Raw genomic sequence first — 26,914 nt, 5'->3', positions numbered from 1 at the left:
TCACCAAAGAGTTGCAGGATAGACATAACATTCATTGCTTTTTCGTGTCCCATATTCCGTATTATTGGCGACGTTATCGATTCGATACAGTAACGGTTCAATCGAAACTAAATTTTTCTATGAAATTATAAATAAGGCATAGAACAAGACATTTTGCCACAATGATCTGGAACTCATGTATCTTCACCGACGAAGGTGACATATCGACCTAGAAAAAAGACCAAGTTGCGTTTGCTACGGCAAATGTAGGAAATATCACGAACGAGCACAGACGAGGATACAGTTAGTCAATGTTTTAATCATGCTGGAATCCTATTTATTCTGAATCAATGATGTTAGAAATGATACTAAAATGGGAAAGGGCTTTAAAGTTTTCTGTACCGACAATTAACTTTTAAAATATGTAGTAGTATTTTAAATAATATCTCTATCCGTACTTTAAGTCTAATGTGTGAGCATTAAAAGAAATATTAATAAAGTATGTATCTAATTGATTGTCAGAAACATAGAAATAAAAATATTCATACGTCCAGCGAGTGTTTCAACTCGTTACTAGATGGCGCTCCCTTGCTCTTTAAAAAGTCAAGTAATACATTCAGTAACTCTTTTATCAACTCAAGAAATTATATTTTGTAACAATCCTCAACATTCAGATAATTTAGAAGAGAAATTATGGATAACAGTAAGTTAATTTTTATAATTTTTGAAGAAAAAGATATAAAATTACATCTTCTACTATCAATCACTTGTATTTATAGATTTATGATTATTCACGAAATATTTCCTTAAAGTACTCGTTTTCCATGTTTATACTTGGTATATTTATTTATCATATTTAAGTGTCATCGATATGTCATAATTAAATTAGAAGGACAAAAGATAAAAAGACATACGATAAATTTGTTCGGGAAATATGGTTTATGCATTATGGTTTAGTAATAAGATAGGACGTTCTAGAAATAAACTGTCGTTTAATAAACAATATCTGGTATAATGTTGAAACGAACATTTCGAGCAAAGTCAACGTACACGAGCTTTCACCAGATCAGCCTGTAGCCCCGGGCTACAATTCTCGTTTTCTCTTCTTCCAACTACGATTTGCTTTTGCTCTCTTTTTCCAGTAGTCTCTCGGTCGCTCCCGTTTCATTCCTTTTCTCGCGTACTTTTCACCCGCCATTTAGGTAAATTTCGTACGTTTCCTGTCGTCCAGAATTCGCTACTGCCGCCGTTTAAAGCGTCTGTCGTCATGGGAAGGTATTTGATGTTGTAATCGAACGCTTAGGCATACTATTGTTTTCTGGCTCACGTTTCAACCGTACTCTGATTACTATCATTTATATAATTTCTAGTTAGACCAAGATAGTTTGAAACTTGACCTTAAACACACTGACTTCCGAAATAGATCAATTCTTTATCGAAACATTATAATTAAATTTAATTAAAACTTGGAGAAAGTAATTAAAATATTAAGCAATTCTCCAAGAAAAATTTGCAAATTAAAAGCTAGAGTGGAAGAGGAAGATACGAGAAGATAAGAGAAATAATTAAAAATAAACTTCTTTTTATAGATCATTAAAACGTCAATTATTATTCACTTTACCTCAACACGAAAGAAAAGTTCTCTGCAAAAAGAATGGCTTCCGGGAACCATGCATTGAACATTTTATGGAATACTTTATCAAGATCCTGCCATGCTACACTGCTCAAAACAATGGAAGGATTTCAGACCTCATCGAAAACTCGGCTGATATTAACACCAAAAGAGAATTAGTATACAATCCTTACTAAATTCAATTTAGATCAGGAATATATGTAAGTAATTTTCATATACATGTACTAAATTTTAACAATCTGCTTGTTTCAGATCAAAATGCATTCTTCATTTAAATGGAATATTTAACATTACTCAGCATAGTGAATCTCATAAATAGGCTGCGATAGACAGAACATATGATTTATGCAAATTCATATGTTCAAGGATACAAGTAAAATAATGACCAAGCACGGATTTGCACCATTTACCACATATTATAATCAGTATCCTGCTTTGGATATTGTATCACTTTTTGCATGTTGCGTGCATTCTGTGTATTCCTGCATCTTCAAACTTCCCATAAATACAAACATTGCTAATTCATGTTTTTATCGTCGCAACCAAATAAAGTAAAACCAAAGGAGAAATCTCTTTCATTCGCTAAATCTCATAAAGGTGACTACACTGTTAATGTTTTATATAACTTTTCATATGTATATTCTGTTTCTTCGTACGTGCATTTGGTACCTTTAAATTTTACATAAATACATAGATATTCGCTATCTGCTCATAGGTCAATAAGAAGTCCATCGGTAAGTCATCGTGAACTTCATAAACAAAGTTCGATAAGTAAGTACTTAGCTGTATAGACAACGATCACGACGCGGAAAGAGGGAGGTAAAAGAGAGAGGATAGTGGTCGTCAGTAAGTCGGCGACGAGAGAAAGAGGAGGAAGGCCAGCTAGGTTGGTGGTGATCGAGTCCGGATCCGCGACTAGCAGTTCACGGCTGGTAGTCAGCGCACAGTCAGTCAGTCATTCAGGCAGTCGATTGTAGTTAGTTGGTGGTAGAAGTTGCTCCGCTCGCGGAGCCGCGACATGTTCCTTTCGCGTCTCGGTTCGCATGAGTTTCACCCGTATTATTTAATCTTTCGTCGACACGGCTTTGTTGCGACTCATCGACCACCACTGTAACCGTTTTCCTCGATCTTTCGCTCGCTCTTTCTTCGTTTCTCTCTCTTATTTTTCTTATACTTCCTTTCCACGAACACGTTGGTTGGTTCTGCGCAGTGAAGTCGATCGATGAAAGTGCAAGTGCCAGTAAGGTCAGTGTGTGCGTAAGGACCTTTCTTTCTTCCGACTGGAACCAGTGATAAAGTGAGAGGAACGTGCGACCTTGAGCAGGATCTCGAAGAGGACCTCCGCGGAGAGGTGACAGCCTGGAGAGGACGCGACGTAAACGCAGCCACGGATGGTTAACGTGAGTATCTTCTCATGTGTTTACTACCTGTAGCTCTGCGATTTAAAAATCTATCAGGAAACCTCTGTAAGAATATCTGAACTTGTGTAATTGATTATATAGTACATCATAATGTTGCACCTATATAGAAATTGCAGAGGATTATTTTGATCAATGACGTGCAGATAGATTTTTCAATTTATCCCTTAAAAGCGTTATTTAAAAAAATTTTAGTGAATATAGGGTATAAGAATATGGCAAGTAAAAGCAAATAGCATCACAAAAGAATATTGTAAAAATTCATTGAAACATCGTTTCTGGAATAAAAATCTATGTAACCGGAAACTTGTACGTGTGTTGCATGTATATTTATTTGATATTCTTCCTGACGCTATTTACGATAATTTCAGTACTATAATTTAAATTAGTTGCTCACATCTCACGCTGCTCCGCGTCCAATTTCGGTGCGATGTAACAAAGGATATTAAGAGAGACTGGAGAAAGTAGTTGGCATTACTTATGAAACCGTTCGCGCCGTTTCCTACACCGATAAAAGAAACGAAACCCGAGAAAGGAGATAGGCAAAGGTTTTGTTTCAATAGCACCTGAATATGAACGTACAAAGCTGGTGCAATAATTGCTGACTAGCTTTTCCTAACTTGTGAACACCTACGATCACGATTTGCCAGTTAATCTTTTACAAGGCGGATTTATTTGCTTGGTTCGATGCGGTGATAAATCGCACTACTGAAAAGAAATTCTTTGTTTTTCTCCACACTTCGGTAAACATACGAACAGAAGATACTCGTGCGCGCCAAGATTTCCCTCGTAGTAGTAGGTCATTATAGAATTTCTAGCGAGGTGCGCCGCGCTGTGTGACCAGAATGATTTCTTTGCGTGAAAGTCACCCTAGAATGGTACAACCGAATCCAGCCAGTGAAATGGAAACTATTTGATCCACGTGGAATGCGAACGCACGCACGCAGGACTATGTAAAAACTTGTGGAAATGCAAATGAAGTCTCGTTAAACTGCAACTCCAAGACGAGTGGAAATGTAAGTCATATTAACCCATTAAGAGTCAAGTAGTGAGATATATATAAAGGTTACGTAAATACAGCATTGCCAGAAAACGGGAATAACTTGTACACTGCTATGTTGAGATACAAAAATATATTAGAATAATAGATACTCTACAAAAGTTTGTTACACGAGTTAGAAACAGAAACAGAGTTTTTGTGATTTAAAAAAGAAAATTTATCATGTAGATACTTTGACTCCTTTTGATGTCCTCTTTCATAACTACACGTTAAAAAGCGACGTTCGCTACGGTAAATTTAAAAAATTGGAAATAAATTGTTGCGGTGATGGATTCAGCTTCGACTTGGAGATTTCTTGTGTCGTATTTGAAAAGGTGTTCTAACACATATTTTTCGTCAAACGGTATGCTACTAGCAATACCTTGAATATAATTAAAAATATGTAAAAACGTTGAATGCTTTCGAAGTTTCAACTGGAAACATAAAATATCACCTCACTGCTGTATAATTTACTCGTACAGGATGCTTGTTCTATAGATATTTACATATGTCCTGCCGAGACTTGTTTCACGAATACGCTTTCCAGTAAAAGATACGAAACGCTCGTGGTTTGCAGGAGTATCAGCAGGATAATACATGCGATGGAACGGGTGAAGAATAGTGATTTTCTTGTAACGCGGTCCACAACTTCGAAAGCCTGGCATAGGTATACGTTTTATCACTCTGGACACGAGTTTTCGTTTACGTGACCGAACGTAATTTATCCCTTCGCTAAAGCGCACGCTTCTCGCTTCCGCTTTTTAAATCCTCCATCGAATAATTCTGATAGCCGTTTCAGCATGTATTAAGTTCGCGTGCGTCCACACTTCGCTTAGATGCGTATAAAACGAATCTGACTCGTTGAAAAAAATAATTCGGCATCCTCTCGCGAGTCGCAATCCGTGAAACAGCCAAATTACGAAATATTATTAACGTTGATAATTAATTTGATTCAACGCTAACACCGGACAAACGTATTAAATTATCCGTCTAGCCAACAACTAGGCAAGATACTCGACAAGGTAAACGCGTTAGGAATAAATTTGAAAAGAATTTTCCACCTCTTAGGTCTGATACGCGTTTCTTCGTGTTCATTTTTATTCCTTTTCCGGTGGTATCTCATAAAAATAAATTCGTCTCGACTCGTAATCACGATACATATTAATTCTTATATACATTTCTGCAACGTCTAATGAGTTCATCGAAACGAATAAAATTTATTCGCGGGGGATGACGTTACTTGATTGTTCGGTCGTTCGACCGTCATGATTACGTAACGTTCCGTGAAAAGGAGATCTATTCGTCGAAAGTGATCTCCTCGCATTCTTCAAAATCTTTCTCTCCATTCTTCCAGCCGTAATTTCACAAGTCGAACGCTACGGTGCCTGCATACGATTACGATAAAGTTGACAGTAGGCGGTATGGTACGACGCTCGGAAGACAATGTACTCCGTATATACGTGTCCCTGGAGCATTTTTTACTTTCCCGAACGTCGCCCACATTCGTGGCATCGATGTCTTTTGTAACGTCGTTGTCTACGCGGCTGGTATAACCGTACACACGTCTCATACCCGACACATCCCGCATATTCTCCGTTACGTTAGGTCAGTCTTTGTATTTTGCTTCGTCAACTACTGTTACAAGACGGGTTAAGGTGGTTCCTTATAAATTTGTGATAAATTTATTATATTATAATTTTATAGTAAATATACTAAATATATGTTGTATCTACGTTTTATCATATTCGATATCCATTAAATGGAAAAATATCTTCGCTACGTAAATACATCTTGACTCTAAGTTAGTATATTCGTTGGATTTGCATAGGTACATGTAATATCGACTTGAATCCGTAAAATAAAGATTCATAGTAAATATAGTAAATAGGCATTTAGATATCCGAAGATTTCAGATCGGATCGTATAGGGTATTTTAATCGAGATCAAGTCGAAATGTTGAAAATATTCTGCCAAGTACTAGTCGTATTAAGTCAATTGTTCTTTGAAAGGTTCAAATACTAATCACGCAGCCAAGTAACGAAATTTAAAAATTTACTAAAAGTGGAGTTAAAGTCAGGACGTTACAAGTTCTACGATATATATAGAGAATAATTTCCAAGATGTGAATGTAAAATTAATTAGTGCAATTATAGAAGAGCTTTGATTGTATCTGCAAATTTGAAACGGCTTGTACAAGTTAGATTCTCGACGCTTGGTTCTCCCGAGCGGTCTAGAAATCCGATCTTCCACTTTGTAAAGCGAATCCAGTTGTAGAACTCATAGTTTCCTTCATATAATTTATACATTGTTGCTTGTTAAATTGCGAGTGAAAAAGCAAGCAACGAAACCAAATCGCGCTCTCGATAAGATCGGAAGTACAACCTAGGGGAACCAGTTTCGCGAATAGAAAATCATGTTGTTACGTTTGCGGGCCTTTATCAGACCGCTGTTAAATTTATTGGCGGCGAAAGTAGCATTTTGTCCAGGAGTAGTTTGCCTACTTTAACAACAGCCTTACGTTTTCAATCCTTCAAACTTAATCGATATTTCTCAAATTCTTCACCTAATGTACAAAAATGATCAATTTTTCTGTTTCAATTGTTTCTTGACTCTGTAATGACGTTTCTTTTCCTCCTCTAATTATAAGGTTATATCTTATTATTTATGGCAATGAAATGCAAAGTACAATGTAAAAAGTGAAAGAAGATAATTACTTCCATGAATGCGATAAACATAATACTTTATTCATATGAAAAAGATAAAAATCCAATTATATATGATAAACGATCTCATTGACCATCGGAAACTTAACTAAAAGGGAATTAGTTCTCTCCTAAATAATTAATTCCAATTAATTCTGATTTAAATTCGAGAAATCGAAAGAGTCGAGAATTTGAGTAGAGTGTGCATACTTCGTAAAAATCAAGTACAAATTTCGGCGATCTTACAATGAAGCCTTGAATACACGAAAATCTAGGTCGTTACGTTCGCATTTCACGAATCCTGGAGCAGGTCGCGTTACAATTGGCACGTAAGCAAGTAATTAGCCAAAGTCTAAATTTTCAATCGCTCGTTCCATCGCACTTTCGCGCCTGTCCACGACGAACCACAAGCAAAGTACTAACTCCCTTACAAAAAAGAAAAAGAAAAGGAACAACGTTTATTACAGCACCTGTCTACAACAGTTCTTCGATATGGTCGATGTACCTCGAACTCGACCGACACGTTTCTACCTCCGCGAGATTCCCTTGCCTTCGAAACCAGGTCTTCTTCTCTCCACGACCTCGAAACACACAAATTACGGAGGCACGAAGCAATGCGTGCGTACCAAGAGAGCCAATAGGAGAGACCGGTCGTTCCTTGTGCATCGTGTCTTCCTCCTTGTCGTCGTCGACGTTGCCCTAACGAAAGAAGAATTCCCGGAGACGGGATCGTAGAAAGTCCTCGGAGGTTCGAACGCTTCCGATAGTCGGCCTGTTCGCTCGCTTCCTAGAATTTACGATCCCTCCACTCTCCAGAGGATTCGTTCCCTCCCACGAGAGGAAGCGCGGTTATAAATTGAAGGGAATCTCTTGGTTCTTCCTAAGATTTACTAACCTTGCCGTCACGACGAGCCAAACCATCGTGCTGCGCTTGGTTTTCGCTTGAATGCGAAAGAAGGGAAAACGAGGAGAAGGCAAATTTTACGAGTACGATGCTGAGGTTCGTGCGATTTGATATTTTTAGAAATAGAATCGAGAAAATTGTATGTATTGTATATTTTATACAGTTTCATTCATTTCAGAAAATCAATCATTGCAGCAATGAGAAAGCATATTTGATATTTGACCCACAACTGATCAACCAGGGTTTGATTTAATGATTATTAGTATATGTATAACGCAGAATACTATCTTCTGTAGTAAACCTCTGAATTAGAGATTTATACTGTATTAGGCGCGTTATAGGTTTAAGTGAAAAAAATAGTGCAAAAAGGAGGTGGCTTAAGAATTAGTTCTTCTAAAAGTTTAGTCATCAGACTGCAATATTTTGAAATTGATCTTTGAGATTGTTTTTCGCCGTCTTTATAAATGTTACACCACACGTGAAAAAGCATTCGCGGGTAGAGGTTTTTGTCGAGTTTATAGACGGTTCAAAACACGTTCTTCATGTTAAAATACCAGCTGAGTAACGACCGATAAAGGTCCCTGGCTATCAATTGCTGGGCGAAAGTAAAACTCCGAGAGCGAGTTTCCTGGGTTGGTTCTTCGTAAACTTTACCTGAAATTATTCCTGTTAAACAATCATCGTCGCTAACGGTTGACAATGATCGACGACAAAGCACATACAAAAAAAGAAAATCAACGACGAGAAGCCTCAAGGACACGGATGGATCGTCGACTCGATCCATCATTGACCACAAAGAAGCGAATCGAAAATGTTGGCGAACCGCTAAATCACGATGAATCACCGTTGAATTTCTTTTAAATCGCTGCCGTAGATAATGATTCGCGATATTATGAAAAGTGTAATCGCGGTTTGCGAAAGAGAGAGAATTCTCGTGCAAAAGGCATTTGCAGATTTCCAATATTTTTCTTTCGTTGCTTAACAAGCTCGGTGTGTATGAATTGTGTATAAAACTTACGATGTGCGTTTAATATCAACTCGAACGACGAAGGGAAATCGAAACTCGTGGAATTTTAAACAAGACTTTCATAATAATTCATACGTTATATATTGATCGTGAAATTTTAAGACATTATGATAGATTTTACACGAAAATTATTAGTAAGACGATGGTATTTTCATAATTAATGGAAATTGGATCAGCTACATTATTAAAGTGTTAAACTATGTGCATTGGGTCAATTTCAATTCCTTTAATGCTAAAAGATTTCTTAATTTCGTTATGTCAGTATTATTCTTAAAACATCCAAAGTCTTCTTGTTCAATGGGAGAAGTTCAAAATTGGGCCATGAAGATTTCAAGATTGAGAAACGCCTAATAGATTCGACGGAACGTTGCGTTACAGTCGTGATTAAACGAAAAACTACTAACGTTTATTCGTATCGGAGGAACGGTTCAGGAAGCGAAGACAGATACGTTGAACTTTTCGATTCGACACGTTCGACATGAAGTTACAGGGCAACAACCTCGGCGAACGTCGCCAGAAAAACGTCTTAGAACTTGCTGCCGATGAGAAGAAACTCGACTCGCTGGACAAGTCCTCGTAAATCAGAATCTCTTCAAGATGAAATTAGTGTCAGTTAAAGGATTCCGTGGCGCCGAGTCGTTCCGAGTCGCCCACAGCTTGAATAGCGAATTAACGATCGCTCTTCGGAAAACACGAGCAAGAGTTTCGTTACATTCGTAGGAACTTCATTACGATATCCGTTCGTAATAAAATCGAATATTACCAAGCTCATATTGCTGTGAAATGTTACTTGGAACGTTGAAACATACATCATCGAGAGACACGAGGAATTTAGATCACGTAATGACTTTGTAAAATCAGGATTTTCAACCTGTGAATCTCGGACTTTGGAGTGACTTGGAAGCTGGGAAACTATTGTATGGCGAAGGAATCTTCGTGAATATTTCGAGTTGTAATTATTTTCATACGAAAATTCATCAGGAAAATTCTTAGCATTTATTTCTTTCTACATTGCAATATTCCAATAGTGGTGGTTAGATTGATTTTTGATAGACAACAGGAAATAACTTAAGGTCCATTATGAGAGATATTTAAAAGAAATAAGATAGAAGGACACGAAACGCAGATATAAGATTTTAAATGAAAATATCAAACTTATCAAAAGATCGATGAAATTCAGAATCGTGGAAGTTCATAGTGCGTAAAAGGATTAAGAAATCAAGGCTTCAGGGTTAAGGAACGTTCGCCGAAAGGCCGTACAGAAGGTCTCGCGTTCATATCACAGTTACATCTCGTTGAATCACGTCGATGCTCACTCCTTTCTTTAGTCCTTTTATACTTGGCTAACAATCTCTGAAAGTTTTTCCCACTGTGGTTTCTCGACTCGAGGATTAGCCACAGAAATGATGTGTTTGTAATTACTGAGTCATCCGCAGGGATAAACCGTCGATCTATGGAGAAACGGTAAAAGCAATCGGCGTTCAACACGACTTACGCGATATTAAATGACGTTCACTGATGTTAATATCAATTAATAAATGCACATGTATGTTACATAGAAATCTAAAACACATCGGTGAAGTAACCATTTCCAAATCAAAAGATTGCAATTATCCGTGTTTAATATATCAATTTAAATATACGTTAACACTTTGTGGAGATAAAAGTACAACCATTGATTGAAATTGATTAATTGAAATTCGTTTTTAAAATTGTATTCCTAAAATATATCTCTTGAAATTCCTTTTTTTTTTTATTGTTATGTTTATTGAAAAAAGTCTCGAACATTCCACTTAACAAATTATCATATGATGTAGTAAATACATTTAGAAGTACGCGAGGATCATTGAAAACTTTTTAGGGGCTTAAAATAAAAGAAATTAGGTTTGGTTATAGACTATCCAATTCGCTTACGAAATATGAAAAAAGACTTTTTCTCACGAGTTAAAGATCATCGTACAATTTTAACGTTAAAATCTTATTAATCTTTTCACGTTCAATTTAAAGTTATTATAAACTTGTGAGTAACGTTTCTCGGTAAATCGACCGATCTGACGTAGACGTTCCTCGAATCAAGATACTTCATCCTAACACCTGGATATCGCATTATCTCCTCGATTACACGAATCTGTTTATTACCTTCGTAGAATCAGGAAGACTCGAAGTCTAACGAAGGATGCGCAGTAAAATCGCGAGTTGGCTCGCTCTTAAGATAAACCGTCAGATAGCCGTTGGCCTGGCGTGCACTGTCTTTCCTCCTCCACCAGAGTTTGCATCTACTAGATGATGCATAGGAGAACAGTACCACGAGCCGAAAGGGAGAAGACGTGCGTGGTAGATCGAGGCTCGTGGTTCCCCCGATCCTCGAACGTGATAGTGTTAAGGCGCTTGCACAAATTTCCGGTATTTGCTAAGGGAGTGGGAGCACGAGCGGCTGCTTACAGGTTGTTTCATTATCGTGCGAAGCGATCTCGAGGTAAAACGGCCCGAGGAGAATAAAGAGCGCGGCTCTCTACCCCCGGAAAATCGGCAAGACTTCGCGCGGAACGCGCGATGAAATTTCACCGTGTGTTCGCCGGTGCACGGTGGTCTGGGAAGCGGCACGTCGTTACCAAAATCCAGCTTTTCAGTTTGTCATGGAAAATAATTTCTTCCTTAAATATCACAGTTGCAAAATCGAATTTTGCTCGCGAGGTGCCTCTTTTCGGATTACTGTACGGTATTCACCGTTTACAATTCCTCTCGAGCGTATCGCCTTCGTTTTTAATGCGCGCCCTGTTTTCTACGATCGATCGAGGATTAAATCGGTTGTACTAAATCGAAACGGCATTCCTGCTCGGTTGATCGGTTCTTGATTTCGAAACCAAGTAAAAATTGTCGAGTGGGCACCGCGGAAATCCTGGCACCGAACTCGAGATATCTGAACATGATATTGCGGGTTACGCAAGCTTCTTGCACCGGAATCTGTATACATAGACAGGAAGTGGTTCGCGACAGACGGAATCGCCTTCTCCTAACGAGATACTTGAGATACGGAACAGATTATGTTCGACTTCCAGGTGCATTCTGATGGTGAATTTCATATTTGTTGCTGTTATAGCAGCGATTGTAGAAGCATTTTTCGTGTTACAGCATTGCCGTAACATCGGATTGAACGATACGATATCAAGATATTACACGTAGTTTGTACGTATTTAATGATCTTCATTTAATAATCCTCCGTTCGAACATTGAAACCGTAAATCTCAATTCAAATTAATTTCGTTGCGAAGATTAGACAAGTCGTTCAGTCTTATGTTGCATATTTAACTGGACGAAGGATCGATATGAATATCACAAGAATATGATACGATTGAAAGTTGTCAAAGAAACATAATTGGACCATTGAAGAACTTTTCGAAAGTCATTATGGAGTCCTGAAGTAGTCAGAATCGTTTATCGAATTAATTAGCTATAAAGGTTCATAAATATATCTTCATTTATCAATTGTCGAATATTCAATTCACCAATATTATAATATTTATAAATAAGAAACAAGAAGTGCAGAAGTAGAAATCCACGTAAATCCGAAACAGTGCACGCAGCGAGCGCACCGACTGGAGAAAGTGTGCTCAGCGATCGGAACGAGCACAATTCGGCGATTTATTCGTAATAAAAATCAACGGTCGTTTCCTTAACACGTTTCTCGATGTGACACGAATTACCGAGTATTATAGAGATACAAACGTTGGACATTTTTTTTTTCCACCAATGATGACAGAAAATGGATTTTGAAAATGACATATAGATTGAAAATAGATTACCATTCGTGTTCTACCTTGATCGACAGATTTCTTGTGTGTGTGTATATATTTATATATATATATCTCAAAGATATGTACGAATACAGGTAATTCTTTTGGTACAGCTATTCTTCTACAGTAGATCAAAAGTCTTCGAAGCATAAGAGTGTATTATTTGTTCGCACACCAGCCTACTTGTTCTTCATACAATACAAAGCCAAGGAACGTGGGTCTCCTTTATTCGAGTTACTCAAAACTTGGTCACCGTGATGAGTGGCAGGTGTGTACTCCATTGTTCTTCCCTCGGTCATTAAACGGTGACACGAGTCCCCTTAGCAAACCTGCCTCTATGAGAACTGGAACGAACCTACGAAAACGAAAGCAGATGTTCTCTTGTCTCTGGATAATTTGAAATCCTTTTATTATATTAAATCGAAGAAGAATTTTACAAAATCCTAATAAATTATGATGGATTACGATATGGTGCAACGGTACAGGATAGTTTCACTTCCTTTTTACGAAAAAAAGATATAAAATTTTTTTTAAATTTTTCAGATTTTGAAATACTTTATTCGTAAAAAGTACATATACGTTGCCTAGTAAGTAATATTTAGTAAGTAATATCTGTTGAAATATAATTTTTATTCGGGAATTCATATTGACTTAGGAGTTTACAATCTTCCTAATCTACATAATATTGAACGATTTTAGAAAATATCGGATTGGGGAAAACGATGGCTGTCACGAGAGCGCCTCGAAGGCGATCAAGTTATTTCATTGTGCTTCGGAGGTTGGCTGAATTTCTTATCGTGGCAGAGATAATAGTTACGTGGCAAAGGCTATTGAGCCTGAGGTAGCTATAATTTTCCTGTTGGAAAGCGAGGAGGCGGGCAAAAGGGTAAATAGCAGATAAAGATCCACGCGCGTTCGCGTTAATCATTTCCGACACGTACCACGCGCATCCGCAAGGAAACGCATTTGTGAATCGAACCTCTAGATCGCTTGTCTCTGACTAGCCATATAAAGAGAATCGTATTGAACATACGCAATTCACAAGAGTGTTTGAACGCTCGTGGACGCCTTTTATGAGTAGAACGTTTTGAAATGTCATTAACACTGTAATGAAACTTGACCATTACGGTTATATTGGCAAAGCGTGAAACAAATCTAAAAATATATACAATATATATATACAAGAGTTACAAGACATTTATAGTACAAGTATATGTTTCATAGAGTTCACAAAAATATTGAGACAGTCAAGTATGCATTATATTAATATTCAGTGGGACCATCTTCAATATTTATTATATGTTCACATGGTTATCTATGCTATATACTAATTTTTTACTGCATATATATTTAAAGCGAATACCTTGTAACTTTTATATAGATCTTCTGATTAATTTCAAACGTTATCAATATGATCGTGCTAGTCGTGTCTCATCATAGCACCAATGAAATTTAAAAATATTTTGTACAACATCCACAATATACGAATAAATCTTGTCTATGATAAATGTGAGCCACTGTATGTGCTAAAATGACAATTTGTATAACATCCTGGATCTTTAGCTGATAATACATCATTACAGATAGAGAGACGATTATTTCTTTGATAAATATTGTCTAAAATCAGAGGACGATAGCTGACAACAGCTTCCAGAGGAATATATCTGGAGAGTGAGTCAACAAACTGTTAAAGACAATCAGTGCAGGATTATAGTGATTCGCCTAGTTGTTATATTAGAATAACCAGAGGTGATATCTGCGTTTACGGTTTAATATCGCGGATCTCCGTTTCCTTACTTTGTACGTTCGTTGCATCCTTGGTGATGCAGAGACATGGTCTCGCTTCAGGAGTTTGGCCTACCTTGAGCATAATTTGCTTCTTTCAGTAGTGATCGAGCAGTGGAATGCCAGTTGAGAATTTGATTTCGTTTTGCTTGGTTTTTTCGCATTTCATAATTGATCATTCTCGTGGGATATGCTAGAAAGACGTCTTGCTGGTTTATAACCTTGTAGTTGACTCTTTGTGTAAATATTTTTATGCTGGCAAGGAATGTTCGAATAGCAGGTTCGAAGGATTAATATCCTGTTTTAACACGGTTGACATCGTAAAAATGTTTTCTTCGTGTTATCAATTATCCTCAGATTCTGTGGAACTAGGCTTGCTTTATATTTATTGCCTGTGGAGAACTTCTTCAGCTTTAGCTATTTTTCTAAGGTATTTCCAGTTATAGTAACTTCCCTTAATTGCTTGATTGTTATTTTCATTAGATTTAATCTTATTTTGATAATTTATAAGAAAGGGATTTAAATAATCATAGTCTTATAATTTAACTTGAAACTTGGGAAGTAATTGATCATCATAGACTACCCAGTTCTTATATAATGGTATATTACATTGACGTAAATAGTTTCTACACGGTTAAAGTACAGTCAATGATAAATCCTTCGAAAGAGTGCAGAATTTCTCGTTTAGGTATATTTGAATTAATAACATGTGATACAAAGTATGACGTTTAAAAACGAACTTTTCAAATCTTTCTATCTTAATTGCAGAAACTTGCAATTTTTTATTTTAGAGAACTCTGTAAAATTAAAAAAGTTAGAAAATTATTCAGATGACTACATAAAAAAAGGACATTTTTAACAAAAAAAAAGGCACCTTGTCTTACCAATATACTTACAAATACAAATTTTGTATGCAAAAATTGCTCCTCTTATGAAACAATGCATCGTTCAGCGCAATAAATTATGTGCACTTGCAATGTCGATTCAGTGGTTTCGAAATCATTGTTGGAAGAAGAGACGCGCTCGCAAGGGGATGAAAAATGGAGCAGCGCATAATAGAAGGAAGGAAATTAAGGTCGTAGTGCACGAGGTTGCACAGAACTCTCCTTCGTGGTATCCCGTTACGTGAGCAACTTGCCACGACTGCTCTGGCACATCCGAGAAATAATCATCCACGCTGATACACGTTTACAGACCATAACCATACGGTGATAATCGATTGCGTATGCCAATCGAAAGGAACGCATTCATTGTGATCAATGTTTCATTGAGTAACTTGTCTATATCTATTCTATTTTTATCACATTGTCAATAACAGCTGATCAAAGCACATGCGAATATTGTCTGAAAATAGTTGACGGCGAAAGGAAATGTTATCTTTTGTTCTTACGCAATTCTTGCAATTTCGGGATTTTAAAGATGTTTAGTTATATATTTGTATAGCTAATAAAATTTGTGCATATTTATTACTATCTTTTCCTCTTTAAAATATATGGAACTATTGTATCAAGAAACTATGGAAAGTGTTGAAGTTGTTGATTGCACTTGCTGATTGCATTAAGTTGTTGGAGTGCGAAGAGTCGAAAGGATTCGTCAGCATAGGAGAGATACGTTTTCATCTTTCATTTTTATACAATTCTCGTAATTTCGTAATTTCTCGATGCATTTAGTTATACACCTGTCTTAAAAGATTCGTTGAAATGAACGTGTACGTAGAATAAAGAAAAATGATCGAGGAAATAGAAAGTGTATGATTAGTCATCGAGGACGCAGATACTGAATCACGTTCACGTTGCCAAGTGTTTCCGTGATTTTAAGTTTGCCGATCCAGAAATGATGGATTTCATACATTCTACATATTTCTACATTCATATTTACATTTCTTCTGCTTTTATATTTTCTGCTGAAAACATGTAGATACCTATCTTTGATGAAATTAATGTCGATTTTTATTCGGATATATCTACTTATAAATGTAGAAACAGAGTAACTTCTGTTTGATATATTTTTTCCAATTAGGAATAATTTAAATGATAAATTGTGTTAAAAGGTTCAAATGTAATACTAAACGTTGATAATTCCACATATTAACCATAGCCGAAGTAAACATATCTTATGATCTATAAGACGTTCTTTTGTCTTTTTATTTTAATCCGTATATTTTTATCGAAATCACACAGTCGCCGACAAAACGGTGTTCCTTAGAAACACTCTTTAATTCACCCAATCAACACCTACTAACCCACGTTCCCGGGTAGTCACGAAATTTTATCATCTGGAGCCACACCTTCCTAGCGGAGGAGAATATTTCCAATCGGTCCGTTTTACTAGCGTGATTCCGCGCTGCAGGCACTCCGCAGTGAATCGTCGGTAATTTGCGTCCCGGGTCGGCCGTTTCTATCGTAGAGCTGTATAAAAGCCGAAGCCTAACAGCTGAAATTCCGGAAGGCGGGGAGTCGGAATCCACGTAGAGAGGCCACGACAGGGTCCGACGCAACGTCGTCTCGGGAGAGGCAAAACCATAAAGGTTTTCTCGTCGCGAGTTTGCAGCGGTGGTTGGCGCGCTCCAAGGCCGCTGGAGAACCAAGCGTGAAACTAGTCCGACCGGTACCAGAGTATGGTAGCTATTATACGGCTTAACATATATATAGTGGATCGGAGAGAAGTGTTCGGTTTAGCGGAAGGCGAAGTCGAATAACCTGGCACGTACAATGTAAAATCTTTCTTTCTCTCTCTCTCTTTCTATCTCTACCCATGGTACGTGCCAGGGGCATCTATCTCTGACGGAATACCAAGCCGCGAGTGTGCTTCATGCTTCCCTTCGTCGAATGATTGCACCGCGGCTTCGATGCTCCTTACTCCTGCTGCTGACAAAAAAAGATACCGGGCAACCGGTAATTCTGTAAAAGTAAATAAAACGTCGGCGTGGTTTCCTGCGAAATAAAGTTCGACCGGAGGCTTCTTGCCAGCGTTTTCGTCTGTTCAATTGGGTAATTTTTGCGGAGTTCCGAATCATTTGAATCAGAATCCTGAAACGTTGCTCTGAAATGTTCTATCTACCGACAAGTTTTATGTATATCATTTTCTTTATGGCAAAATAATCTTTCATATAGTAGACTTAAATTCTACGAAATGTTGCATTTGCTCGTTTCATCGTTCTTACTTACAGTTAATCCTTTGTTGAACGCGAATCGGTCAAGGCCACTTGTAACTGCGAACGATGTCGTAAGTGACCAGTTTCTTTTACTATCTCATTACTCGGTTCAACGAAGGCAGATTTGCTTAAGGATAAATTCGAATGGTTTGAACGTTCTATTTTTTTCGAGTGAAAGTATTTCGCATGAAAGCAAAGTCAGTTTCGAGAAATGAAATATATCATACCGTATGACTTGTTTTGCGAGAAACGGTAGATCTCGTAGATTTCCGTAAGAAAACAATGTGGTTTTGTGCGCTCAGCCGTCCAAGCTCCTCTTCGTTACTGGTCTACCGAAACACAACTGTCTTTAAACCGGTTTGCGGTTTTTAAAATTTATCAGCGACAGTCTGAATCATTATCCCGCTACAACGGACGCGTTGCCTACGACACGGTTCGACAAGAGGGTTTCCCTGCTCATTAGGTTCATTGAACAACGAGCAATTCAATAAGCTTGTCACTATCGTAATCATGTGTTTTGATTGACAGAATTTATTAATCGTCACGTATTGCGAGAAAATATTATGACTTATAATCAAGTAAATGACACGAGATATAAAACTCCTATTTGAAATTCCAACGAATGAAATAGTCATCCTAAGCATCCTTAATGCAATCATATTCTTTGTAGTCCTAAAAATGTCTCAGGCCGATTTTATGGGAAATTTATATAAGCACAGAATACAAATAACACGCAAAAGTACGTGAAATATCCAAACTATATAAATATGTATACTATTCTGTAAAATAAATCTCTACTTAGTCTATGCGCGCATTACGCGATAATTTGTCGCTCACGCGAATGACATTCGTTTGTATGTTTATATGGACGTGCGCGTATTTGACAACGCGACTACAGGTGAATTTTTGTCTTATTAGAAAAGGAAGAAATCGAACTTTTAGTCGATGCCTGCGAGAGCGACGAAACTGTCGCTACCACGCGCATAGCTGTGCCTTCCATTTCCTCACTTGTATCTATGAAAATATAAATTTCCATAGACAAATATCCGCGCTCTATCTATAATGTTAATTAAGCTCTAATATATGAGTAATACACAATCTATTTAAATCCAAATTCCGACAAATTGTTTCAGGAATAGATAGCGAGAAATCGTTATAAACAACGTAACTCTGTTGCAAAAGGGATTAATGGAAAAAGCAAACAACATAACCGCACCTTTTGTCAACCAGTATAACAATAGAAGAAGGCACGCCTTAACCCGGTATGCCGAGGTAACGACATAACATAACAGAAATTTGTGAACCGTTGAAATTGTTCAATGTGGAGGAGCCTCGAAGACATTCTAATTAGTCAGTAAGCAGTAGCGACTCGTTAAGATCTTAATTGGTGCACCAGATTATTCTGCGGACGGATTAGTTGACTGGCTGGAACAATGGTCAGAATGTGGCGGGTCCAACCTTCTATAATTACCTCTACCTGTTTCGCAATCGTGACGCTTTCACGAGTTACTTTTGCACGCGTGTGCGCACCTTCCCCTTCGCGTTATCGCCTACACGCAGTGAAAATATATTATCAACCGCGCGGCGTTGCAAAATATGATCGTGCGGTGTTACCGCTCGTTCAACCGTGTCGAAAATCCTCCTTTCGCGCGTGCAAATCGCCAATACCTAGGCTAGTTCTCGCATCTCTTCCGTGACGATGATTTTGAGTAATAGCAGACGGATGATTCGCCGAGGGGAAATCGTCGATTCGTTAGGATTCGAAAGCGTTTGTACTTTTGCTTCGAGAGATTGCACATTTCTGCGATCTGCGTTACGATCTTTGCAGAAGAAACCTCGTGTATTATTAGAAAGGGAGGAAAGTAGTATGTCCACCGTTATGTTTGCTGTTACAAAATATTTATGATATAATTTTTGTAGAAAGTTCGTCGACATATAATTATTACGTCCTGTCGTTACGTTTGATTAACAAAATGACGGAAGTAATCAGAATATAAGCACCAATTGCATGAAATTATTATGTCTTTCTATTAAAATAAAAGAAAGAATTCGTTCATGATTCTATTTGCATCATTTTCTATTAATGCTAGTTATAATTTATAACGTGAAAGATATGTGCAACGTTACATCTAAAGGAACATGTTTTGAAGATAATATAGAATAAAGTTTAGTTTAAAGGTGCTCACGATATAGAATAAGATTATGGTTAAGTTTTATCGTAATAAACTTTCGTGGATGACCCGGAGGAAAAGTGACGCGAATGACGAAATCTTTAATCTTCAGAAATTTATAGAACCGCTCACAAGCTACAGTAATAAAGTCCATAGATTGAAGAGTAGAGGAAATTGATGATGTTATAAACACTGCTTTTTAAATCTACCTTAGAACTTACCATTATTTATACGATCCTCTTGTGATAAATGAACTTACGAAAGTAAGTCATTTGTTTCTTGAGAATCGAATATTAATCATGTACTTATGTAATAAAATTAAGAAATTAATAAAAAGTGGAATTCGTCAGTTTGGTTTCTGAGAGACTCGAATATCGATGTTACGTGTCGTTTGTTTTATACTTATCTCATTTTTTAATAAACACACGTTTGTACCACTTTCCCACTAATTATGACGCCCTCGGATACAAATTGTAAATTGCCTCTTTGTTTTACGGTTAATGATTACTAAAAATATTTTTTCCACCGGTCGCAATGAGTTTGCTTGCGGTTATAAAGGAAAACGTTGTCTGAGCAACGAAGACTTCCAGCCAGGAGAGAAAGTGTTGACCTCGATACAATGGTTCTTCGATGAGGTCTTGAAACGCGTTATCACATCCTATCGAGGTCGTAATAAACGTTTTTAATGCGCCTGATGTTCACAGTGCTCGCTATCTTACGTAATTTACATGTTGATGTTGCCGACGATAGAATATTAATATTTTAAATTATTGCACGTAACGTTACGAATAGAATTCCGTGGAGGAATTCCATCGTGATAATAGTTATAATAGTGATTTAAGTATGAGAAGCGTCGAATAAACGACGTGTACGGTTAGTTTCTCACCTTCCATACGCAGCTTTCCATAAATATTAATTAAGAATATAATATACTAAACCAGATTCAACCGTGAAAGACTTACTCGTTGTAAAAATATTGTTGATAAATTCAGGTGGACTGTTATGTAATAATTTTGCATGCGCGAATCAAAGAACAGAAAGTAAATGCGTGTGGAGATACTAAAAATCCGACTAATTACCGTACCTAACGAATGGAATTCTATTGTTGCAGGACGTAATGAGCGAGTACGAACGAATCAAGCGTTCGTGCTTGAAACGAGGTGAATTATGGGAAGACCCAGAATTTCCAGCCACGCAGACGTCGGTCTTCTACCATCAAACGCCTCCGTTTCAGTTTCAATGGAAGAGACCAAAGGTAATGTTTCAATCTAATTATCATCTTGTATAGTTTAATATTACTTCATTAAGAATAAAAGATATTCCATTCATCTTTCGCAAATTCCATGATCTTTCACGATTCTGAAATACTTTCCTTCGGAGATTCACAAGCTTAAAGTCATTCGATCTCCAGCTATTTCATAATTCAATACTTCCTTATCTTAAGGTGTTCTTTTGTTCATGACGTCGTTCTTATGAGTTTACCTATGTCGACCTATGGGTTAAGTTCAGGATGTTCTATGATCTCATGGTTTCCTGTCGTGAAATTTTTCGTATCCAGGTTGGTAGGTATTACTTGTGTCCAATAATCTGCCTATGAACTTGGGTTAGCTTTATCCAATTCTACAGCTCCAAGACGGTCCAGCCCAATATCCAATGAAGTCTTATCGACTCCAGCTGAGGTTCAAGATCTCGTCATACTTCCTGAATTAAAATTTTGTGACTCAAGATTAATTCAAATATAACTTCATAGTCCCACTGCTTTAGGATTTCATGAGTCTAAGGATCTTGCGTGTATGTCTTCTGATTATGATGCCTTAGATTGTGGTGGATCTTTGAATTGTTACTAATTCTACAAAATTTCTCACCATTCTTATATTAGAATTTTTATAGCGTCATTGATGTAGTCTGTAGTCAGTGACATTGATTTACCTCAGTTTCTACAAGACGGAAGGACAAAGAATCTGAAATCTAGGAACCGTAACGGCGGCAGTATGCAACCTTGACACATAGCGTATGTCTTTACCGTCTTCGTGTTCATAATCGCACAGTAACATCTTTACTGTACATGACGTATTAACGGTTTCTTCCTAAGCAAAAAGTCGCTACATAAAATTGCTCGATTAATATCTGTAACGCAATTTCCTTAACTATAACTACAAACGACCAAGTCATTTATACATCAGTAAAACGGAGTGTAAGGGTAATAAAATTTGTAGTAAAATGTAATAAACGATTTTTCGAAGATTTATTGAAGTAGATCGTTCTGAATGAAATATGCGTTTAATAGAAGTATGAGAATTTTCATGGGATCGGTAACTCAGCGGATTAATTACGTAAATTTTACGATGATCCGCAGAAACGAGAAAAAGAGCAAAGAGTATGGTTACCAACGCGTAAGCGGAGTCTATTTAGCCTCTGAAACGAGACATTATGGTTCTCCTTGTTACGTATAATGATCATAATAAAAGCTACTGACATCGGTGCGTTTCTACAACACAGTCGACAATTGCGTTCACGCAATAGGTATTACGTGAGACGCGCATTTACGTGTCACACTTTGCTACGACCGGAAAGGATCGAAGGTGAGCGTGACACGAGTAATGAAGAGGAACGACAGGTTAAATGTCCTGTGCTGAAAAGGAAGATCATCGATGACCATATAAATTAAATAGAAGTAATATAAATTCTATTTGTGACGCAATATCATACGTGATTTTGCATTCGTTTTCTTGAAAGCTTGTTTTTTAAAAGTCTTTTAATTCCTAATTCTTAATGTTAGATCGTCGATGCCTACGCATTTGTGTAATATGGAAAAAACATTTAAAGTTTCAAGATTTAATATGTTTTTTAGAACTGTTCTTCGTTTTTCACAAGACCTGTTACATATCATTATCGTTGTTAATTTATCGAACGTATTATCGATCAATCTTACGGGATTGTAGAAAAGTATCATTAAGTTACACGTTTGATCGTGAAAGATTTATTCGTTAATAGAAATCGGAAGTGCTATGGTAAAAGTGGAACGAACGTGGCAATGAAAATATAAATGACGAACGGCAAACGCTCGAGTCATGTTAGAGGATTGTAATTAACGGTAATTAACGACTATCTGTCACGTTACGTTGCCAGTCTAAATCTTACGTCGTGTGATCGCGAGGAATTCTGCGGAAATGTTTCTTCCGAAACCGGAAGCAACGTGAAAACCGTTTCTAAGTTCCAGAAGGGACGACAAAAAACAGCGACGCTGTAAAAAGTTTGCTCCGTGGGTTTCGATAAAGCCAAGAGCCCATTGCGAGTTGCATTCCACGTCCGTCTGGGAATAATTATGCGTTGAAGAAGATAAAACGAAGCGTTATATAATCAGCCTTTGTTCTGTAACTGAGTCGGTTTCAATCGGATAACTTCTGATAAATTAATACCACGATATAAAATAAATTTCTTAATTGCTGTAAACTTTTTGCAGGAATCAATGTGGCATATAAGTTCTGTGTAATAATATTAAGTACCACTAAAGATGAAGAATTCGAAGAATTATATATGAAGAGTTTTGGAGACAAATAACCGTATTTCCGTTTTTCTTCTTTTTTAGGAATTATGCAATCGTCCAATATTTGTCAACGACACACCAGCTCAGTTCGACGTAATTCCCGGGAAAATGGGTAAGTTTGGAAATCAAACTTCTATTTTCTAATTTAGATTATCATCATTATTATATAATATTTTGCACGCACCTATCAGTTTATCATAAATCAAAGCGAAACAGTTCCGATAGATAAAATGAACGCGGAAGATATACAAGCATAATAAAGTCAAATTGTTCTGTTTCGTTCTTCCTTCTGGCGCAAAGAATCCTCTCATGATCAAACCTAATGATATGGTTCACATGCGTGAATCAATGAATCACTTCACCTTGGTTGATTTTCTAACAAAAACTGAAGCGAGCACGGTTTACAGTATTTTATTCAAACAGTTATGCATGTTCTCTTATCTCGTATAAGCTACCCGTATCTTAAATTTCAATTATTTTATATCAATGTTGAACTCTACATTTGTATTGTTTCTTCGTAATAATTTTATTAAACTTTTAAAAGGTATAACGAAGTCACACGTTTTTATCGTTAAATTATGTTTTACATTTCGTGACATCACTGAGATACTTTCGCACGTTTCAGATTAGCTACGACTACTATAATTTGCCATTTAATAACGTAACGTTATTATTGTCATAGATATACTACGCGAGTCGACATGCTTGTCAAGTCTTTCTATGAACGACCTCGAAATCGTACAAACCCTGAAAGTGACTCTGGTAACCTTTGAAGAACGCGAGAGATATGTATAGCGTGGTCGTTTCTACGTTACTTATGGCTCGAAGCTGTTAGATCCAAACGAACTTTCTTCGAGGCACGACACTTACGACCGTATACCGGTATAATCAATATTCCCGGCGATTTAATTAACGAATAACCGAACTCATCGGTATTGTATGATAATTGTATGGCTACCTCGCACAGCTCCTTTTTGATACTCACCCCGTAGGAATGTGGAAGTCAATAACTCTCAATATTAAAAATCTAGCGATTTCATGATTACCGTTTACTTTCAGCTTTCAAGAATGATTGAAATGTAATACTATAATTATCGAAATGAAAATCATTGGTACATGAAATCTGTACTTTTATTATTTGAGTAATTCAAAGTTTATAAGAAGTATAATTTCTTGAATTATATAAGAATTAGAAATTGGTTGCTCCAAAATTTACAAGAAATACAAAGAACCAGATTTTATTATTATATAATCAAAAGTTGGCGAGAAAAATTCTATTTAGAAGCATTTAAATTTAGTAAAATAAATGCACAGTTTGCTTATTTTTCTAAAAATCAAACTTTTCGAGAAACGTGATATAAAGCATGAAAATTATTTAAAAAATCCACCGTCCAGGCGGATATTTTCAGAAATAAACCAAATATACAATAGACAGGAAAGAAACCATTCCACGGCAAATCTGTATAAGAATTTATTTAAAAAGAGTATAGAAGTCATAAAACGATCGATAAAAAAGACGATCTCTGCCACATTGGAATCAGCTTATTTCGTAACAGGAGCAATTTGAATCGCCTTAATGTAGGTCAAAAAGAAACGATCACGTGTCGTGGTAATCCTTGCCCGCGTAGTCTTACGTACTTATGCACGGTAACGGGACACGGTGCTGTGAACGCGTCGTCTTCGAGAAACGCGTTTGCACGAATTCCCGGATCGCTCGACTTCCGTCCACGATGCTGTTACGATGCTCGTGAATTACCTACACCGGCTCCCCACAAGACGGAGATTAAGTTCGCGATGCGTCCGAGTTCTCTTACTATACTTGGCGTCGCAACTCGTCGACCGCGATGCGACAGGTCGATAGAACCGAGTATCTTGCTGTTTCACTATTTCCAGCCATTAACACACGTGTAACGGAGGATAAAATACAACAAATCGTTGAAAATTCTCCACGATGATGCAAAAGAAGCCGACTCCTTCGTTTAAAAAATGGATTTTTAAACTGAACGGTATCATGTTTTACTATTTGATAAAATTAGAATCGAAGTGTAGAGGTGTTATTCATGTACGTGTAATGGAAGATAAGATACAAATTACGAGTCGTTACAATTTTTAATTTGAACCATGATATAACATTACAACTTGACAAGTATTGAGATTTGATTGTCAGGGTATGGATAATCGAAAAAAAAAATATATAATCGTATATACTGTTAAAAATTAATCGACCTCGAATTATTCGCCGACGTAAAAGAAGTGGATTTTTTATTCAAAAGATAAATTTTTTATCTAGAAGTTGATATGATCGAATATTCGATAAAATTGAGATTGAGATCGGAATTTTTGGTCTTTGAGATCGAAGTTTTTGTATTAAATGCGCGAATAGTCCATCGGATAAAATGTTTTCTTCCTTTTGACGACATTTCTTCCTTTTCGATATAAGAAACGCGCTAAATGTTGGAAATTAAAAATTCGTAGAGACGGTGAGTATTTCCAGAACGTGGAAAGAATTAGAATTCAAGTTTGAGAGAGGCTGGACAATAGAATTACAGGTCTGTACGATGAATTGTAGACAACCATTCTTTCTCGTTTATTTGAATAATCGAGGCACCTTCTTTTCCGCTCTACAAGCGCTGGCATACATATTTACGTTCCAATGAGAAAAATGCGGGTGTAACGCGACCGTGGTAACAATTATTTAAACGTTTAATATATGAGAAAAGCATTATAATAAAAACAACGAATTACGCGCGTGTTGTTACGCTTTATAATTACGATTCGTTGATTATTATCTCTTATTTTCTTACCAGTCGGAGAAAGCCGATTGTTTGATCTTTACGAATCACTTTCGCGCTATTTACAAATTATAGCCCACGATTCAATAAAATTACAAGATTGTCTCGAAGATATCCAAGTAAGTTACGTGAAATGAATAATGGATGTTATAAAATAGAGAAAGAGAGAATGTACACTAGCGTTCATAAATCATGGGACACTTGATACAGTTAGGATACGCATAAGTGGATGTTCAAATCATAAAATGAAATTGATACTTATTAATCACGTGTATAATAAGGAAAACTATATTAAACTCGAATTATTATTATAATTGATTACAGACGTATTTTATTAAAATTCATATTTCGAATTATATATGTCACGATAAATCGAATAAATGTCACATAGAAGATACATATCTGAGTTAGCTCTTGAATAATAATCAATAAATTATATTGCATCGTGTGTACTTTATATTTTTAATTACTCTTATTTTAACACGTATATGTCTAATTATATCTTTATTTTCATATTGAAATTACCGATATATTTTTGTCCTTCCAATGATACTATAATAAAAATTACTACATAGTACTATATGTATGTAGTAATATTTAGGTATTATTTGAACCGTGAATGTCCCTCGTAAAATCCGATTTTAAGCCGTGTACATCTCCATAATCGGTTGTACTCTCTTGCACAATGTATTTCCAGCTCTTGACACCGATGTCAGCGCAAACGTCGAGCCCGACTCGAAGCATAATTACAATGGACACGGTTTCGTGCGTATTATTCCTCGTCCAAGCTTTCAGGAACGACAGGTTCGAGGAAAAATATTTGTTTACCCGCTGAAAACTGGACACCGGTTAGCTCATCTGTAATCGTTGCGGTTCGGAACCGGGTCTCGTCGTCATCGCGGTTGTGGCTCTAGTGAAAGTGGATCGATGCATTCACCGTTTGAATAGAGACACAATTTAATCGGGTCG

General features: G+C 36.8%; 1 protein-coding gene and 1 long non-coding RNA gene across 2 annotated transcripts in view; one reads left to right on the top strand and one right to left on the bottom strand.

The window, feature by feature from the left end:
- Nucleotides 1–26,914, bottom strand: part of LOC132916529 (uncharacterized) — a 142,980-nt gene that overhangs the window by 34,250 nt on the left and 81,816 nt on the right. The window lies entirely within an intron of this gene.
- The window catches only part of LOC132916509 (calpain-C), a 38,639-nt gene continuing 14,207 nt past the window's right edge, over nt 2,483–26,914 (top strand). The window contains exons 1-4 of the mRNA XM_060976582.1: nt 2,483–2,498; nt 2,823–3,012; nt 20,718–20,861; nt 23,196–23,265. Of these exons, the coding sequence (XP_060832565.1) occupies nt 3,004–3,012; nt 20,718–20,861; nt 23,196–23,265 (223 nt within the window). The 5' untranslated portion in view covers nt 2,483–2,498; nt 2,823–3,003. The remainder of the gene's footprint in view (nt 2,499–2,822; nt 3,013–20,717; nt 20,862–23,195; nt 23,266–26,914) is intronic.

The sequence above is a fragment of the Bombus pascuorum genome, chromosome 2 (assembly GCF_905332965.1).
Source record: "Bombus pascuorum chromosome 2, iyBomPasc1.1, whole genome shotgun sequence".
NCBI lineage: Eukaryota > Metazoa > Arthropoda > Insecta > Hymenoptera > Apidae > Bombus > Bombus pascuorum.
Note: the sequence above shows the minus strand (reverse complement) of the source record. Positions and strands in the feature narration are given on the sequence as shown.